Source organism: Rousettus aegyptiacus, unplaced genomic scaffold (genome assembly GCF_014176215.1).
Source record: "Rousettus aegyptiacus isolate mRouAeg1 unplaced genomic scaffold, mRouAeg1.p scaffold_m13_p_7, whole genome shotgun sequence".
NCBI classification, from domain to species: domain Eukaryota; kingdom Metazoa; phylum Chordata; class Mammalia; order Chiroptera; family Pteropodidae; genus Rousettus; species Rousettus aegyptiacus.
In genome coordinates, this window is record NW_023416310.1 from 107,554,735 (window position 1) to 107,573,573 (window position 18,839).

At 49.7% G+C, this 18,839-nt stretch overlaps 1 protein-coding gene across 1 annotated transcript in view; it reads left to right on the forward strand.

Annotated features, from left to right (window-relative positions):
- Positions 1–1,887: 1,887 nt before the first annotated feature.
- The window catches only part of GFPT2 (glutamine-fructose-6-phosphate transaminase 2), a 41,046-nt gene continuing 24,094 nt past the window's right edge, over positions 1,888–18,839 (forward strand). Inside the window, exons 1-5 of the mRNA XM_016147762.2 lie at positions 1,888–2,017; positions 13,838–13,945; positions 14,721–14,819; positions 15,346–15,471; positions 18,715–18,773. Of these exons, the coding sequence (XP_016003248.1) occupies positions 2,011–2,017; positions 13,838–13,945; positions 14,721–14,819; positions 15,346–15,471; positions 18,715–18,773 (399 nt within the window). The 5' untranslated portion in view covers positions 1,888–2,010. The remainder of the gene's footprint in view (positions 2,018–13,837; positions 13,946–14,720; positions 14,820–15,345; positions 15,472–18,714; positions 18,774–18,839) is intronic.

An 18,839-nucleotide genomic window follows, 5' to 3' on the forward strand; every position in this document is an offset into this window, starting at 1 on the left:
GTCTTTCTCCATCTGTAGATCCGCTTTGCTCTGGATTGCTTCACTCTCAGACAGCCTTTCCCTACCCCACTCCTAAGGTGACAAGAAGGTCTCCAGCATCACCACTCTATCTCGCAGCCAGTTATGCTACCAGGCAGTGGACAAAGGGTGTCTTTTCTGCTGGTTTCCTCTATCAAAACACCAGGGAGATCTAGTGGCTATGTGGTTGCTGTCCTCTCAAGTGACTCTCAGGGGTTCGTCCCCATAGCAGTGGGAATACTGGACTAGCAGCAGCTGCAGATACTTCTACAGGGTTCCTAGCATTCATGCCACTCCCCAGTAGGGAGGGTGGAGAACAGATCTGGGCCCTGTTAGAACCCCAGGACTTCTGGTACCGGGGTGCTAGCAGAGGGCCTGCTGACATCACACTGTCCTCACTTCGGTCACAGAGGGTGGAGGCTGGTCTGGGGCAGAACAGCCTGACCTACAGATTCCATTTCTAGCCCTCAGCCACAGGACCTTAATACATGCCTATTCCTCTGTTCTTCTGGCTACTGCCAGGTCTCTACACTGACCTGCAACCAGCCTCCACCACAGCCCAGTCCTGGCAGAGCCCGACACCCTCCAGTTCAGCGTGGCCCACCCCTTCCCTGTATCTCATATGGAATTATCTGGGTCTGTGTGACACTGGAGTAGTGTCTGCCTCTCATCATTCGAAAGTGCCAGGAGGGCCCAGGATGGATCTACCCCTACTTACCATTAAGTCCCTATCACCAGGCATGAAGCAGCTGCTCAGGGATGAGAATGACTCTGAATGTGGAGGCTACTGAACCAGCTCTGTGAGGCTCCAGCAGGATGATTTAAACCAAAACTCCTCCTTACTGTCACTGAGACTCAGTTTCCTCAACAGGCAAATGAGTACAATAGACACCTCCCCTCCCCAGGGCCTGCACAGCCAAGGCCAAGGAAGCTAGAGAGAAGATTACATCAGGAAACATTCTAGACAAGACATAAAAACGTCGTTTTGTTCTCTAACGTGACCCTGAGGATCTGTTTAGAATTTCACGATTTTTTTAAGCAGAGTAAAAAACACCAGATGGCTTCAAAGTACGCAAATGTTGGGCCAGTTCTCGTGACCTCCCACGGGAGACCGAGGCCCGGAGCGCAGTGGGGAGGGGAGAGGACGGCCAGGAACCAGGGCGGGGAGCTCCGGCCTCGGCCTTGGTGAGTCACAGTGGGCCTGATTCGGGCTCTGGGCCCTGGGGTGGAGGTGCCTCTGGCACGCGGGTGCTCGAGGCAGCTTCGCGGAGGCTAGTGTGGCCCGCGCCGCTGGGGAGGGGCGGCTTCCTGGGTCCCCTCAGCCTGGATTTAGGGAACCCCATCTCCGAGTTCTGGTTCTGCAGTAAAGCCTGGGTTCGAATTCTGTCACCGACTCCTCCACCCAATTCCTCCTCATGTTCAGGGAGCCTCCGTTTTCTTATCTGTCAATCAGGCGCTGGAGTTCTCGCCTCACAGGGCATGGACCAGGTTGAAAGCCATCGCGTGCCACGTCTCTGGTGCCCTGAGAGGAATCTGGCCCGGGGGGGGGGCGGGGGGAGGGCACACCAGAGCTCGCATGTCATGCCCGACAACGAGCTCTGCGCCTTACACGGACGGTCTTAATCTTCAATGCGACCCGGAGCTCTGTTTCATTGTCACCCCTTTTCACAGACGGGGAAACAAGCAGAGAGAAATCCGGTCCCTGCCTAAGGTCGCGCGCCCCTCAGCGGCTGAGGCTGAGTCTGCTGCCCCTTGCCCCCTTTGCTGACTCCAGGGGGCCCAGTCCCTGCCGTTGTCACGACAACGGGGGACCAATAGGGAACAAGCAGAGGAGGCCCCGCCCCTGCCCCGCCCCTGGCGGAGGGCTCCGAACTATAAGGGCCCCCGGGCGAGCGGCGGGAGCTGGATCGCAGGAGCGCCAGGCGCCCACAGAGTGTAGTGTCCACTGCGCGTAGAATCCTGAAGACGCGAAGGGCGCGAGCAGCGGCCACCATGTGCGGTAAGTGTGGCGCCCGCCTGTCCCCCGCCCGCGGTCCTCTCCTCCGTGGCGGCCGCAGGTCCCGACGCCCCAACTCTTCGGCGCCTGGGCCTGAGAGCCTGGCGCCAGGGACCGGGAAGCGATGCGGCTTTGGGGCGTCGATTAATCCTGGCCCCTAGTGGATGTCCCAGGGTAAAGGGGGGAAGGGAGTGCCTCAGACTCCGACTTGGTAAGTGCGTCCTGGCCCAGTCCACACAGGGGAGGGAGCTGGTCCTGTCCCACTCCTGGACCCTGCCACACAGTGGTGTCCACTCCCCCAGTCCAGTGAGGGCGCTTTTCTCCTCTTGCCCCGAGTTGCCCACAAAGGCGGCCACGCGCATCCCGGGCGCGGAGTGCCCAAACCTACTCTCTCAGAGCCCCACACCCATCGAGGAGAGTCGACCCTACCTGCACCCTCCCGGCAGCCTTGGAAGCAGCCCCTTGCGCTCGCGTCCCGGCACGAACCCCTTGTCCTTAGAAGTCTTGATTCCGTGTCGCCGCCTTGTTGCTGGAATGACCTTTGGGCGAGGCGCGGATAAGAGGCAGCAATGACCGCCGAGCCTGGGGCAGAAGCTGGGAGGGGAAGACCAGGACGGAGAGCCCCCGGGCTGGGCGTCCGGAATACCACGGCTACCTGGCGCTGTCCCGCGAGGTAGCGCGGCTGTGGGGAGGGCGGCTGCAGCCCCGCGCGCACATCTGCAATTCCTTACTCTCCCGGCTGGGCCGCCTCCGCCTGCTGGGGAGAGAGTTGGGAACTTCTGCTGGGACAAAAGGTCACTGTGCCTTTTTTTTTTTTTTTTTTTTTTTTTAACTTGAGTAGGATTCAGTTACCCATTCCAGCCTCCTGTGGCTGGAGGACCTGATGGAACTTTTGAAACCATGAAAGGCTTCTGTCTGACTTCGCTGAGGGCTGTGGGGTGGGGTGTGCCAGCGGTGAGACCTGGGCCAAAGTCTGTACGGGCCTTGTTTCCGAGGCCAAGCTCTCCCCAAAAAAAGTAAAAAAGGAACGACTGACCAAGGAGCAGGCTCTGGGGTGGAGCCTGTGCCAGGCTGAGCAGGCACCATTTTCAATTCCTGAACCCTCAGTAAAGACCTCAGGACTTATAGCATCGTTTGCAATGCGTAGGGCTGCCTGTGAGCAATTCTGGGGAGAAAGATAAGGCAAAGGTGGCAATTTGGCCAAAAGCCCTTTGGGTTCCAAACCCCTCAGTGTTGCTGGCATTCAAGGCCTTTGGTTAACTGGTGGCCTTAGAGCCAGACCAGTGCACCAAGGACCCTCTCACTAGGAGAGTCCGCTCTCCAGCCCCAGCAGCCTCCCTCCTTTCTTCTCAGATGCCCTTCTGCCCCCATAACACCCTAGCCTGCCCTTTTGCTTCCTACTCGCGTCCAGCTTTCTTCATGTCTTTCTGAGCCTGAGAGCAAGGAAGGGCTCTATGTTCCCCAACTCTCAGAATCACTAGTTTTGGTCTGCTTTCTGAAAGGGCTGCACAAGTTTTTTCCCCCAGGAAAAGGATGAGCTGTGGGTTGGAACTCCCTGTGTTCCAGGTGAAGGTGCCCACCAGCACACCCCAGTCTGCAGCCCTCAGGGAAGTCAGGGAGCCACCATGGAAAGCCTGACCTGGAAAATTATTTCCTTTCAAATAGCCAGGAGAAAGTGTCAGCTGGGTGCTCATGTGTCTTTTCCATCTCTCTGAGGCTTGCCAAGGCCGGCTTTGACAGAGAAAGCTCCCAGCTGAGGGCTTACAATAGTGGCTGGCTGGAATTGAACATGGTGGGCTGGTTTTTGGATGATGGTCTATGTATGCATGGCAAGTGATACTGGTTTTCCTTTTACAGTTGTTCTGTAATAAAGTCACTTAAGTTTTCAAAAATATAGTCAATTTTACAGAAAAACTGTTAAAGAAATGATGGTGCATTTGGTACAAGGGTGCAGCAGAGGTTGCGAAGATGCTCCTAGAATGAGCCACTTACCCCTCTTCATTTACATCTGGGGAAATTGAGGCCCAGAGAGGTCTGTGCATACCTGTCCGAGTAGGAGTTATTTGATATCCTTTCTCTGGGCTAACTGTGGCCCCGCTGAGATCTGCCACTCCTGGATGCACCCCCCCCCCCTTGCAAGGGTCAACAGGGGTACACAACAGCCTTTCCCTGTCAGGTGCTGATGACCATGCTCAGACTGGCTCTGGCTCTCCCTTGTCTTTGCTACTTCTCCCACAGAAAGCTACACCCAGTACCAGTTGGTCCCACACACACAAAGCCGATGATCCTCAGAGCTTTAGCAGTGAGAGATTGGCTGACACGTCAATACTCAGGAGTGGTTTTGTTGACATCTGAGAGTTGCTGGCATTTCGCTGACTTTCTGCCAACAGATAGGTCACTGTATGCCTCCTTCCTTCCTTCCTCACTCAGCCACTAGTGAACATCTGCTCACGAGAGTGTTTCCCAGGCCTTGGGGCTACATGTACATCGACCCGGGGAAGGGGCAGGGAGTTGGAGGAGCACTCTAGAGGCAAGTCACTGACTAGGGATGGGGTAACTCTGGCAATAAATGCCATTACAGAGGGCCAACTGTGGGCACAAGCTGCAGCCTGGCAGCCCATGCCACACCAGACATCTCTCTGGTGCACAGGGTTGAAACTTCATTCTTTACATTAGTTACCGAATTATAAAACTAGGGAAACGTCAAATAAGTAGATGGGATTTTCAACTTCTCTTAAAGAAATTCAGAGAGGAGCAACCCCGAGTCCATATTTCTGAATAGTGCACAGTGGCCCCCAGGATGATGGGTGCAGGCTCCTGAGTTCTCCTGGCCCTTGCCCAGCTGCCTCACTCACTGATGTTACCTATTGGCTTCCATGCCGTCTGAGCTAGGGACCCCAGCGCGGTGGAGGCAGGGAACATGGACTTGCCTAGGCAGAGACAGGGGTGCCTGGGACAGGTCCATGCTGTAAGGGTGTGGCAGCATGGACCATGCATGCAGGGGATTTGACTAAAAGGATTGCACTTCCTATCTATCAATTCTTAACTCTTCCTTCCCCTCCCCTGATGAGGGAAGAGAGGAAAGACTCGGATACTGGAAATTGGAGGATTCTTATCTTTTGCCAGAAGGTGAAGTCCCGACCTTGAATTCACCATCTTTTGTCTTGGTTAGTGTGCTAGTTTCCTCTGACTGCTGTAACAAATTACTGCAAACTCACTGGTTTAAAGCAACATAAATTTATTCTCTCCCAGATCTGGAGACTATAAGTTCAGAAATCAGTTTTACTGGACAAAAATCAAGGTGTTGGTAGGGTCTCACTTCCACTGGAGGCCCTCAGGCAAGATCTGTTTCTTGCCTCTTCCAGCTGCTGGTGGCTGCCAGCTTTCTTCAGCTTGTGGCTGCTCACCCCAGTCTCTGCCTCTGTGGTCACATCGCCTCCTCACCTGCCATATTGAACCTCCTCCTTGGAAGGATGTCCGTGATTGCACTTAGGGTCCACCCAGATAATTCATGATAATCTCCCATCTCAAGATTCTAAACTTAATCACATTTATAAAGACCCTTTTCCATATAAGAATTCCATAGAGTCTAGCAAGTAGAACTAATATCTTTGGAGGCCATCAATCATTCTGCTATGATCAGCTTTTCCTTTTAGGCACCTTCCTTAAGAATAGCCCAGTGCAGCCAATGCCAGATGCTCAAGCCGTGGTCACAAGGATGTTGACCAGAGGGCTACCGGCATCGCCCCCTGGGTCTAGCGCTTGATGACTGGACCCACCAGAGTCAGGAGGTGAACGTAAGCATCTGCTAAACACCCTGTCATGCACATACCCAGTTGGACCAAATAGTTTTCAGTTTCTCTAAAAGTCAGCTGCTGTATCATATTAATATGACACACTCCGTGCATCTTGCCCTTCAGATCTGTGCACATCCTTCCCACCCATCTCTCTGGTTTCATTGCTCAGAATCAAGAGGTGCTCTGACACACACACAGGCTGTTTGCTTGCACAGTGGTCTTTGGGGGAGCGTGTCAGGTGCTCACGAGGCTGGGCTCTGGGCTCAGCTGAGCAAACAGCAGCCCAGGGAGACACCATGACTCCAGGGAGAACTCACCCTTTTGTCCCAGATTTTCTCCAGCTCTCAGAGCCCTGTCATATTTGATACTCCTTTTCTCCCTGTAACAGTTCCATTGGTGGACGGATATCTCAGGAGGGATTAGGCTGGAGTTGATGGAGCACAGACACTGGGGTCAGATTACTTATCTTGTTACCTCTTTAAGCCACAGGAGCCTCGAGAAACAGAGCCCATGACTCAGTGATGTGAGGATAAATCCCACTATGGCTCATTTCAAGTCATCAGTGTGAGGTCCCTGAGCATGGAGTTGGAGAAGTGCACAGTTGGCCCCTGGGGGCCAGTCCTAGCAGCTTTCTCACACTAGCACCCAGATTATCATGTGGGTGCTTTTGCGGGCCAGCCAGCCGGATGGGACACAACCCTTCCCACGCCACCCTTCCCATGCCTCCTGTCCATCATCATGCCATTCCTCCGCGGTCCCTCTTATTCATCAGGGGTTTCCCAACTTCTGAGAAACTCTCTGGAAATGTTGTGATATAGCATTAGTAAACAGTGCTTTTAAATTGAGGGAGTATTTTTATATTTAGTAAAATTCTCTCACAAAGGGAGATTAACTTGAGGCTACAAACACTCTTGGGCGAAAATTCTGAAGATTAGTGAAGAAACAATTAAACAATTTAATCTGATCATCTGCCTCTTTTTCATTTGCAAAGGAAGTAAAAAAAAAATCTGGCTTTTTAAATAGTTTAAATGAGACTCCTGTTTTTTTCTTAAAAGTTTTTTTTAATGCCATTTGGAGTATACGTTGCTTCCCCTTTGTGCTTGGTGAGATCCTACCTAACCTGGCAAGGACACCAGGAACTTTTCTATTAAAAATAGAAATGCCTGGCCCACATTTACTGATGGAAGCAGTCTCCTCTTATCTCAGGGATTCTGGTGGGGTGTTAACTTTAACTCCTGGAATCCCAGGGAGGCTCGAGGCAGCATAAGTCTGTCCCCAGTGGGGCCAACCCCGTCCTGACCCTGAGCCAGGCCTGTGCTCCCTCTGCCTGTCTGTGAAACCTCCTCTCTGCAACCTCAGCTTATTGCTTCCTGGGCACCTTCAGCTTTGCTCTCACTTTGAGAGGAGGCAGCAGGAATTATTGTTCCCACTTCGTGAAGAAAGTGGCGTTCTGCAGTCAACACGAGTGAGGACTGGACATCCAGGATGCCCATGGCCTCCTCTTTAGTCCTTGCCCTTGACCCAGTGGCTTCCCCTTCCTGGGGGTTTCACCCAGAAGAGTAGACTGCGCCACCTCTCACAGCCTGCCATACACACACACACACACGCACACACACTCACATGTACACATTTCACACTCAAACGCACACACAGAGACACACATCTGCTTAGGAATTTTATAAAACAGAAATCCAACTAGCCATATCTTCCATCTGGGCAGGGACTGACTCAATTTGGGACTTAGTATCTAATTAGACTCAGTGCATGGACTAAAAAGCTCTGACCCTTCAATTCCGAGAAGTATTGGATGGTGGCAGGAAGAATGACCTTGGTCTGGGGCCAGTCCCCACCTGGCTAGGTGCTGCAGTAGCTCCTACAGTGGGGCCCTACCCTGTGTATGGTACAGGCTGGGACTGATCGCTACCTGGGACACTCGCTCACAGCATGGACAAGGCTTCATTACAGAGCCAGTGCTCAGAGAGATGGAAAGTTTTTTCCAAAACTACAGCCACGGACTTGGGATGTGGACCCCGGCCTGCCCCGGTAAAGCTGACCTCCTCCCTCAGTGACCTCCAGGCCCCAGATAACCCCTCCCCCATCTGGCACCCTGAGTACTACAGGGGTTGTAGAGAAGATTTCAAGAGTCCAGCATGCCTTTTTCTGGCTTGGCAAGCTCCCGATGCCATCATGGTCATTATGTGTCACTTGGATGTTGAGGTGCCCTTGGAAGGTTGTAATGGGAGCCAGCCTTGCTGTGGTTGCTGGTCCTGTGGGGAGGGGCCTGGATGGGAAGAGAAGAGTAGAGTCAGAAGCAGCAGTGTCCTGTGCTGGGGGAGCTCCCAGAGGCCAGGGGAAAGTATGCTAATGAGGCTTGAACCCGAGCAGGAGAGTTCAGCAGTCCGTCCCTAGGAGCCAGGTGGGCACCTTCCCACAGGCCAGATCCCCTCTGTGCCTCACCCTTGGGGTAGGATTCTAAGACAGGTCTTATGCTGATTTGGGGGGCAGCAGCAATGAGCACCCTGCATTCAGACAGACCTGACTCAAATCTTTGGCTTTATAGCCATATATGCCCTTCTGTCACTGGGAGCTCAGCCTTGGCACAGGGTATGGTGAGGATCAGGCGAGGTAAGGTTCTGGATGTATTGGCACATGGGAATCCCCATAAATGGTGGTGGTGTTGGTTTACTCTGTGCTTCCACCCCTAAGCAGAGTTCTGGGGTTCTGAGGTTCTGGGATTAATCTTGAAGGTATCTTCACTCCAGTCCTGAGACCATCACAGTACGTGAGGGTTGGGGTGGGAATAGTGTGGGGACATAAACCTTGGGGTGATCCCTGGACACTGACAGTGCCACACTGCCTTTGTAAAAGGGGTGGCCCTCATGGACCCAGGCTCAGCACTACCCATCTCCTCAGCCTTTCTGTCTCTCATACTCACTCTGAGGTCCCAGAGAGCAGACCAGCAGTGTGTGACTGGATGTGTCTGTCTCAGGCCACCTTCTCTGATCACCCCTTATCCATTCATTTATTCATGTGTTCATTCCTCCAGTGCATAGTTACTGAGCACCTAACATGTGCTGGGCTTTGGGCTAGGGTCTGGAAGACAGTGATGAATAAGACAGATAAACAGACAGATGCGGTTCCATCCTCATGAAGGTTACAATCCAGTGGGGAGTCAGACAAAAGACAAGGAAGCAAGTGCTATGTAGGAAATAAAGAGAGTCCTGTGGCTTTTTAAAAAGAGAGAGCGGGGAAGGCCTGCATTACACTGAGTGGGTGGGTGACCTGTCAGCAGACACTGCAGAATGAGTTAGAGCCACCTTTGCACAAATCCAGCCCAGGAGCTCTGCCCTGTCCCACCTCTCAGCCCCCAGCCCCATTGCTTGCAAATCACCTGAGGGGTTAGGAGATCCCTGGGCATGGTGTCCTCTCTGGACCCACCCTACGAGGCCCACTAATGGGCCATCCCAGCACTTTGAAACACTCAGCACAGTGATGAGGCCCTCACAGGCCAGAGAAATGTTTTGAGAATGAGTTAAATCTTGATTAAGCTGCAGCCAAATCACCCATTTAGTTTAACCATCATTTTCCCAAGTAGAAAGCCCAGAAGAAAAAATGGTAAATGGTTCTGTTTTCCTCTGGATCTTAGTGCATGAACATTTCTCCAGGCTTTACCATGTGCCCCCACAAACCAGTGTTTGTGCCTCACACTCCCCAGGAGGGGAAGTTCCTCGTCCACTTTGGGCTTTGCAAAGGCCCCGAGAGTTCTCACAACAGGGAAGGAGGTGCTGCCTTGGCCCGACTCCACGGGGTTTCAGTGACTTGCTCCAGGGCACACAGAAAGCAGAGGTGAGCTAGCATTGGAAAGCGGTATTTAGTACAGGTTACAGGCATCAGCTGTTACCCTCTGTGCTTCTTGCTGTCACAGATAGGTGAACCTGAGGGACGAGGTCCTCTGGTGGGGCAACCCTGAACCCGTCCTTTCAGGCACTGGAAGATGTTCTCAGATTGTGCTTTTTCCCTTTTTATGGCTGTCCTTCCTCCAGGTGAGCAGGGTTGGGCAGCCATGGTGAAGTCAATGAAGTCAGTTTGGACTGGGTGATAAGCCTGTGCCCCTCACTAATTCATATAGTAGCACATGTTAAACTAATACATCCAAGCACGAGTGCAAATATCCTGACTGTATAAAGAGCACGCACAGCTGAGAGGAGGTTTCTGCCCTCCATCCAGCACCCTCCTCAGAGACAAGCACTGGCCCTGCATCTTGGGTACCTTTCCAGAAATTTAGTATGCCCCAAATAATTCACTCATTCTGCAATCTGCATTTTCCCCTTGACACATCTTGGGCAGGTAGCTTGTTTTCCAAGAGAGCTGACAGTTTCACCTCAATCTTATGGAGGGCTGCCTGCCTGTGGCTCCACAATGACCCTGTGTGTGACTGTGTTGTCACTTACCTGGTCCCTGCCAAGCATCAGACTGCCCTAGTCCTCAGCTACCAAAAACAGCTCTGAGTAGCAGCAGCAGCACACATGCATATCTGCAGCTACCAAAAACAGCTCTGAGTAGCAGCAGCAGCACACATGCATATCTGAGTAGCAGCAGCAGCACACATGCATATCTGCACATGCATGTATGTCAGAGACAGTTGGAGAAGTCAGTCCAACAGCTCTGGTCAACAGATGTGTACCTCTTCATTTTGAGAGACTGCCAAATTGCCTTCCAAAGAGGGTGCACAAATTTAAACTCTCACTTACTGTCAAATCGATCTTCACTGATCTCATAGGTAAAAAATGGATTCTCATCGTAGTTCTTAGTATATGGAGGGAAGGGGCTTCAGCAGGGAATTCTGATGTGAATAGCACAAGAAAATCCTGGAAAAGCAACTTTATTCTAGTTCATTATTTTTTAAAAACAGCAAGAGTGCGGTGTAAGGGCTGTTTTAGTCACTTCATTGCAGTAGAGAGCAGGGAGAGTCCAGCCAAGAAGGTTGGCAGTGAGGGAAGAGAGATAGTGCTTAGCTAATGAAAGGATTTACTGCAGAAATGTTGGCCTGCAAGAGAGTTTATGTTGCAAATTAGGTTTATGCCTTCTTGTGTAAAGACCTTGAAAACCAGTCCCTGGAAGCCCCCCTCACCATAGTAATCTCCCAAACTGTGCTCTGGTGGCCGCTGACCTTTCAGGATGGGTGTGGTCACAGCTGGTGATTCTGAGGATGAGGACAAGGACACTTTAAATGGTCCCACCCACAGAGGGTGAGGGAGTTGTCTCTGGGGGCAGCCCCCATCCCCACCAAGGAGGCTGTGGTGGATCCAAGATCCAGAGCCCCCTCGAAGAACATACATGCCTGACATGAGTTCAGAGTGAAGTGTTGCCCAGAGGGAGGGCTACAGAGCAGTGCCATAGAGCCCTCTTGTGAAAGCATTTCAGATTTAAAGCCTTTCCAGAGTTGGTGTATGGGCCTTTATGCCATCTGCAATGCCAGTCAGTTCCCCCTTTATAAGGTGCAGGTATAATTGTCGGATGATTTCCAGGAGGCTAGCAAAGTTTCATAGCTTAAAAGGCTCCAAAAATGACCTGAATTGCTCCCTCCTTCACATAACTGCCACCCAAAGCTTAGGTGGTCTTTATAAGCAACTATAATTTGATCGTGTCCCTCCTGTGGGCACTTTCTGAATTTCTGTGGAAAAATCAATATTATGAAAAGTTTGACCTAAACAGATGGCGGAGATGGTCGCACAACTCTGAATATACTGAAAACCATTGTGGTGTGCACTGTAAACAGGAGGCTGTTATGGTACATGACCTTATCCCAATAAAGCTGTTAACATTTTTAAATGTTTACATTAAAAGATAATTACTACTTTTTTTATGCATAAGATGACACTCCATCCATCCCATGCCCAGTGTGTTCAGGTTTGAAGTATAGGGTAAGGTGACATCCTGAAGTGCATGGTGGGTGCCTTCGGTGGGCTAATGCCTGAACCACACACCCAGCCCTTTACACGGGGCACCTCACCTGAACTCATCAGCCAGGAAGGCAAAAATAGCAAGCTGTCAAAATTACTCTTGGCCATTTTTAACAAAATGTCTGTCACTGCTGGTAAAACACACTGTACTTGTTTTTAAATATAAGTTCTGTACCCTAAGATGTGAGTGAAAATAGATCCCATGTACAGTAATGTACAGTACATAAGAATGCAAAATATTGTAGCACTCTTGAATTCTCACCTATTTTTGACTGTGCCTATGTGAGTTTTAGCAAGTTCATTATTCACGTGACCCAACTTGCTGCTTAACTACTGCATTCATTTAACTGAAATTTAATCATTCAGGTATACCATATTGACTGAAATCTACTTGGCAACCGGAGATATTACAGATTTTGCATATAATTGTGCTCACTTCTCCAGATATCAGGCAGGTTATCCTCTCTGGGGTTCATCTCTGGCAAAATGTTTTCCAGTTTTATTGAGATATAATTGATATAACATCGTATAAGTTTAAAGTATACAGCCTCTGGCAATCACCAGTCTGATCTCTGTTATTTAAGAGTTTGGCTTTTTTTACAGTCCACATTTAAGTGAGGTCATACAGTGTCTGTCTTTCTCCGTTTGACTTGTCTCACTTAGCAGAACACTCTCAAGGTCTATACATCGTACAAATTGTCACAAATTGCAGCATTTCCTTCTTTTTATGGCTGAATAACATTCCATTGTGCATATGGACCAGATTTTCTTTATTCTTTCATCTGCCAGTGGACACGGAGGCTGCTTCCATGTCTCGGCTATTGTGGATAATGCTGCAATATCTGGGAGTGCAGATATCTGGCAAATTTTTAATCCTAGGTAAATTTTTCTGTCACCCCAGGAAAATGTTAAGAAAATAAAAAATTAAATACAAAAAATAAAATTGGGGAAATAAACCTTCTTTTAACCCTAAGACTGTGGTGAGTTTTGATTGAACCATGTGTGGACATGCTAAGTCCAGGGCCTGGCACACAGTGCACCCTCAGAAAGATGAGTTCCTGTGAAAATGCCTGAAGCCCAGTAACTTCTTCATGATCCATACTATTACTTCCCTGATTAATATAGATTCAGGATCACTCTGTTCCACAAATTGAAGAAGGACTATGTGCTGATATACCATGAGATATACAGAGATAGGAGCACCAGCCTGTGTCCCTGCTGGGGTATAGAGATGTCACAGGATGGAAGAGCACTGGGGCGGCCCTGCAGATGGAAGAGCAGGGGCCTGCATAAGCCTGCCCTGGGAGGCGGGAGCGGAGCTCTGAGGAGGTCAGGGAGGACGAAAGGACAGAGGGATGAGCAGATGGAGGACTCGCAAGGCAAGACAGATACAGACCGAGGGCCCATGGTCTCAAGCAGGGGAGTGGAGGAGTTTGGAAAGAACTGGCGTGACAACTGTTACTTCCTATTTGGGAAAATGTTATTTAGCAATATAAATCCAGAAAATGAAGCCAAACAAAATCTGCTTGGCTCGTGTGCCTCCCCTGAAGATAAGTGTTCTCTAGAGACCAAGAGATGGTTTTACTCTTGATGTCGTAAAGTAGCATTTATTGATCCAAGGAGCAAGGCCAAGTATGAAGTGAGCAATGGCCACAGAGCCCGTTCCCACCTGCTGCAGGAGGCTGCTGTAACCGCCATCTGACTCTTCCCAGGCGTGTTCTGTGCTAGTCAAGGAGCCCACATATGTGGGGACTTCTAGGTGTCCATAGGTGGCTGGGTCATTTTGCTGATCTTTACTGTCATCAACGTTGCTGCAGCAAAGGTCTCGTGTTCTACAAGCATGTATAATTGCAACGCCAAGGGGTGTACAGGTGTTTTTCATGTGCTGTGTGAGTTTTTTGTCAAAGGGAAGGGCTGCCCTTCCAGAAGCAGCAGGAAGGGAGTATGGCTCTTTCTTTGCATGCAGTCTGGGCCCCCTCCTGTGGTGCCACCATGCCCAGATTGTGTTCTTCGGACCACAAACCCAGTGTTTTATAAAGCACTGTGTCCTCTTCTGTTAACAGGAATCTTTGCCTACATGAACTACAGAGTACCCCGGACCAGGAAGGAGATTTTTGAAACCCTCATCAAGGGCCTGCAGCGGCTAGAATACAGAGGCTATGACTCGGCAGGTAAGCCCTGCAGGCTTCCCCCATAGAAATGTAATGCTTGTTCGTTACATTTGAAAACTCTAGAATTTAAAGTCGAAAGAAGAAACAAGGGTAAAAGAAAGCTGCTTCCAAAGTGGCCCCATCTGCATCTCTGTCCCTCTTCTGGTCACTGTTGGGATTGTCTGGGATGAGGGGTAGATGGGTGGAGGTGTCCTGCAGATATTTGTTGTTTTTATGTAATTTTACAATTTTATACTTCTATGTTCTTTTTTTTTTTTTTTTTTATTCTTAAGTGTCTGCACAATCCTCCCCTGGGTAGCTATCTCAGAATTCACTCTTCCATCCTAGTGGATATTTAGTCTGTTTCCCATTTTTAATCAGCCATCTTAGGAGGCAGGGAAAGCCAGTTCAGTTTACATCCCTCTCCATGCTTAGCAGAAAGCGAGTCAGGTGAAAGATGGGGGAACTGATGCTGGTTGGGTGCCAGCTAAAGGAGCGGGATGCAAAGCTCAAGGCGAGATCGAAGCCCTTAAATGTGCCCAGCTCCTCAGCGGCCAGTATGGTGGTGCCTCTCTCTGCAACCTGGTGATGGCCCTGGGTCCAGGCACACGTTCCCTGCCGGCCTTCCGGCTTTGCCACGGTTACAGCCTCCTCTTCCCAAATCAACTAGGCAGCAAGCCTGGGGAATTAGAATAAAAATTTGACAGCTCATGCAGCCCTCGCCCTGGGTGGTACCCTGTAACGGCGTGTGAGACAAACCTTAAATTCCAATACAGAAGATTGTGTTTACCTGCAGGGGTGGCAATTGATGGAAATAATAACGAAGTCAAGGAAAGACATATCCAGCTGGTCAAGAAAAGGGGAAATGTCAAGGCTCTTGATGAAGAACTTTACAGTAAGTGCAAAACACACCATGTCAGAGCAACAAACGCAGTATGGTTGCTTGAAAATCTTTTATTCCAATGGTATTTGAAACTGAAAACGTTAACTTGTCTGAGCGTGGATAAATACAAGGAAGGTTAAGCCCACATTGTAAAACTGTGTTTCCCAGACTGTGGGATGGTTTGTTTTAGGTGGTGGTAATGAAGAAATGTTTTAAAAAATATTTAGTACTTATGTATTTAGTTTTGAAATTTTCCTGGCAAATGATACTGCTTTTCCACTTGTAAACAGTGATACGTAATTTTCTTTTTGAAGTAAGCTTATTTCAGTTAAGTGAGTTAGATTACTGATAAATACTAAGAAAGCAGCAGCAGGAGTCTGACAGAGACTCCAGGAGGGTGTGGGGCCCTCTGTAGCCCCTGGTGGGATGTGCTGTTGACATACCCAATGTGTCTCTGTGTAGTGATGCCACCTGGCACATCAGTACTGTGTCAATGCTTATTTTGAAAGTGCAGCAAATGGATTTTTCTTTTATATAGAACAAGACAGCATGGACTTAGAGGTGGAGTTTGAGACCCACTTTGGCATTGCCCACACACGCTGGGCCACCCATGGGGTCCCCAGTGTCGTCAACAGCCACCCACAGCGCTCAGACAAAGGCAACGGTACGTAGTGTGGCCTTGCTCCCTGTCCTGATGGTTCTGCGTGGCCCTGACCTGTGTCAGGTTGATTCATGTCCACTGCCAATGGGCTTCTCAGCTGCCCTGTGTTCCCTGAGGATCCAAACTGGTGTCATTGACCCCAGACCAGAGGCAGACTCAGCTGGCCCCTGAGTGATGCTGACTCCCAGGCATCCACAGGAAAATGATGGCACTTCCTGAAAGCACTGCTTGCTTTTTGGGACCCAGCCTGCGGGGATTTGATGGCATGACAGGGTGAAGGGCCTGGGCACTATTCCAAAACAAGGGGCTAAAGTGTTCAGGAGAGTGGGGTGCTTGAGGGAAGGATGGGATTCAATTCTCATCTAGATAAACCCTCCCCTGGCCCTGAAGCTAGTGTTCTAGGCACGGGCGGCAGAGCTGAACTTGGTTGGCGAAGTCTGAGGTGCCTGCTACAAAATGGCACCTGCAATGAGGCCTCAGCAGCTGAGGGCTTGAGATTGGAGAAGCAAGGCCTGCAGCTGGCAGCCCAAGCTTCCCTCCCTACAGCAGAGCCTTTGATTAGGCTCGCTTTGCATTTATAAAAAATGAGAATGATTGTGTGTAAAAGTCCAGACTTCTGGCATCCCTTTACCAACCGAAAGGTATGGTACCTGCGAGTTCCACTGACAGACAGCAGGCCAAGGCCTCAGAGCAGGGACATGGCAACTGCTTACGGCAGTTGCAGGAGTACCAGGCCTTCTTTGGTGGGCCCAGTTCTCCCAACTTCCTCCTCGTGCCAACCCCAACTCATGGGTCCACATCACCTACCTGGTCCCTCAGAACAGTTTTCCACGCTGTGGTTCTCCCAAGTGTTGTCACACCCCCTCTCATCAGCGAAGACTGGTGGTAGGCCTCAGGCTCCTAGTGGCAGCTCTCCAAGTGCTCTGTGGTCAGCCCCAGGGCTGTCAGGGCCTCTTGAAATAGGACCCAGTAAGATGTGAGATGGAGAGAGGTCATAATCCTTGACTCCTCCCAGGGCTCCAGGACAGGCAAAGGCCTGAGACATGTTCTGGACCCCCATTGGATCCTTACTCTGGGTTGGGCCTGTTCAGGTCAGGAGCCTCAAAGACTCACAGCCGGATGTGATGGGAGAGCATGTCCAGCAGAAAGAATGATCTCTGGAGTCAGCTGGGACCCCCACTCCAAGACACCCCCCGGCACAGTGCAGGTTCTTGCCAAGCTCCGTATTACAGTAAGAATCAGATGCACAGACGAGTGTGGGGTACTTATTATCAGACACTCAGCTGAAGTTAATCCTCCTGGAAGTCGGGCCTCAGGAGAGAATGGCACCTCCCTGTTCAGTGTCCTCAGCCCCTATGAACACGGCGGTTCCCCAACGCAGCTCATCCTGCCAGACTTGGAAGGCAAGCCCTCCTCTAGAGACCAGAAAGAGAGCCCCATGCACCCCTCTCAGCAGAGCAGCTAGAGGTCGTACAGGGGCCAGGCTACCTATGCATTCATGTTTTCAGAGTCTCAGTGAGGTTTTTGCTGGAGACTGTTCTCTGCATCTGGACTGTATAGGGTATCCCATTGCTGGGGCACCCTGCACCCAGGAGGGGCACAGCAGACCCCACAGGGCTAGGGACCTAGAACAAGCATCCAGCCAGATGTAGAGGCTGGTCCCTGGAGCAGCAGCGCTGGCTGAGGAAACACTATACCAATACCATGGGCCCAGAGAGGTTGCCACCCCAGCCACAGCCCCCTGCCTCCCAGGTGATGAGGTGAACTCTTCCTTCAGTGCAGACAATGATTCTGTGTCCCCAAAGCGGGAGGCTCTGAGGAGATCCCCCCACACCCAAACTTGGAAATACCTGCCCTGACTCAGGATGAGCAGTTGAAAACAAAACAACATGAGACATAAGATAAGATGTGTAAAATTTAGCAACTCATCAGCAACCATATTTCCAAGGAAGACACACCCAGGAATGATGTGGTGTAAGACAATTCCACAAAGGTGTTTTCACAAAACGCAGATTCTAAGAAATTAATGGTGAGAAGATAATAGACTGAGAAAAAAGAAAATGTGACAGGGTTAAGAAAATAATTTAAGAAATACTGTCACAGTAAATATGAAAACCATTGGAGAAGAGAACGATTATGGAGATAGGTAATAGTCTAACAGGCAGATATCAGTGTCCCCAAGATACATCAGAACAAATGGAACAGTAAATACATACAAAGCTGTGGCAGAGGTGAGCTGGGCTAGCACACCTGCTGAAAACAACTTTCCTTATTTGAGCTCTCTCATTTTTCCTGTGACCTCACAGAAGTAAACAATATGCTGTAAAAATGTATGTAGAGGAAATTATGGTAAAAAAGAAGACGAATAAAGGAGAGATTTTAAAAGATGTACTGGGAGAAATCTGTCCTGTACTGAATTAAAACTCGACTTGGAGATCCAAAGGTTCACTGACTAAGAGTCAGTATTCATGAAGAACCCCCAGCATCTAGACACATTATGGTAGAATTATTTAATCTCAAGGATAATAATTGTTCCGTTATTTAGGCTGAGGTGAGAAAAGGGGTTACTTGCCTGGAAATGCTCTTGGGCTGGCCTTAGACCTTCCCCTCAGCTATTTATTGAGAATGTGCAGTGGCGACTGAGGCGACTCTCTCACCCTTCCACTGTCCCGCCTGTGCAGGGAACAGCACGAGGGAAGGGGAGGTGGAGGTGTGGTGGCAGGCAGGCAGGGCAAACAGAAGTGCTTGGGGCCACACAGGACTTGTAGGGGACCCCAGGGAGGACAGACCCTAAGAAAAGCAAAATTTCTGAGTGAAAACTCAAAATTTTTTTCAGCTCAAATCTTTTTACAATACAATGTGGTCAAACAGACGTGCATATGTGGACTGCTAGTTTGTGACCATTTTGAACCAGTTTGGGATGCCTGGAATAGATTCTGGATAACAAAGGGTTAATTGTTCTTATTTGACATAAATTACAGAGCTTATTTGGTGACACTGTAGGCCACAAGTCAGAGCTATGTGCATGGTCAGGTTGGTGGATGCTTTTTATTGAAAGAGAAATTTTAATTAAAAAGTGTATTCATGGCAGACATCAGTTTTCATCACTACAAATGATCTGCTTAACATATATCCCTGTAGGAGCAGACTTTGCAGAATATCCAACTATTGAATCATTTCCCTTCACATCTGATTTGAACATCACTTCTTCATGGTATTTCTCTCTTAACTAAACTTTTCTTCCAGAATTCGTTGTCATCCACAATGGGATCATCACAAATTACAAAGACCTGAGGAAATTTCTGGTAAGCTACTTCTCCTGGGTAATAACTAAGTCAAGTATTATTGGTCTTCCCCAGAAACTTTCCAAC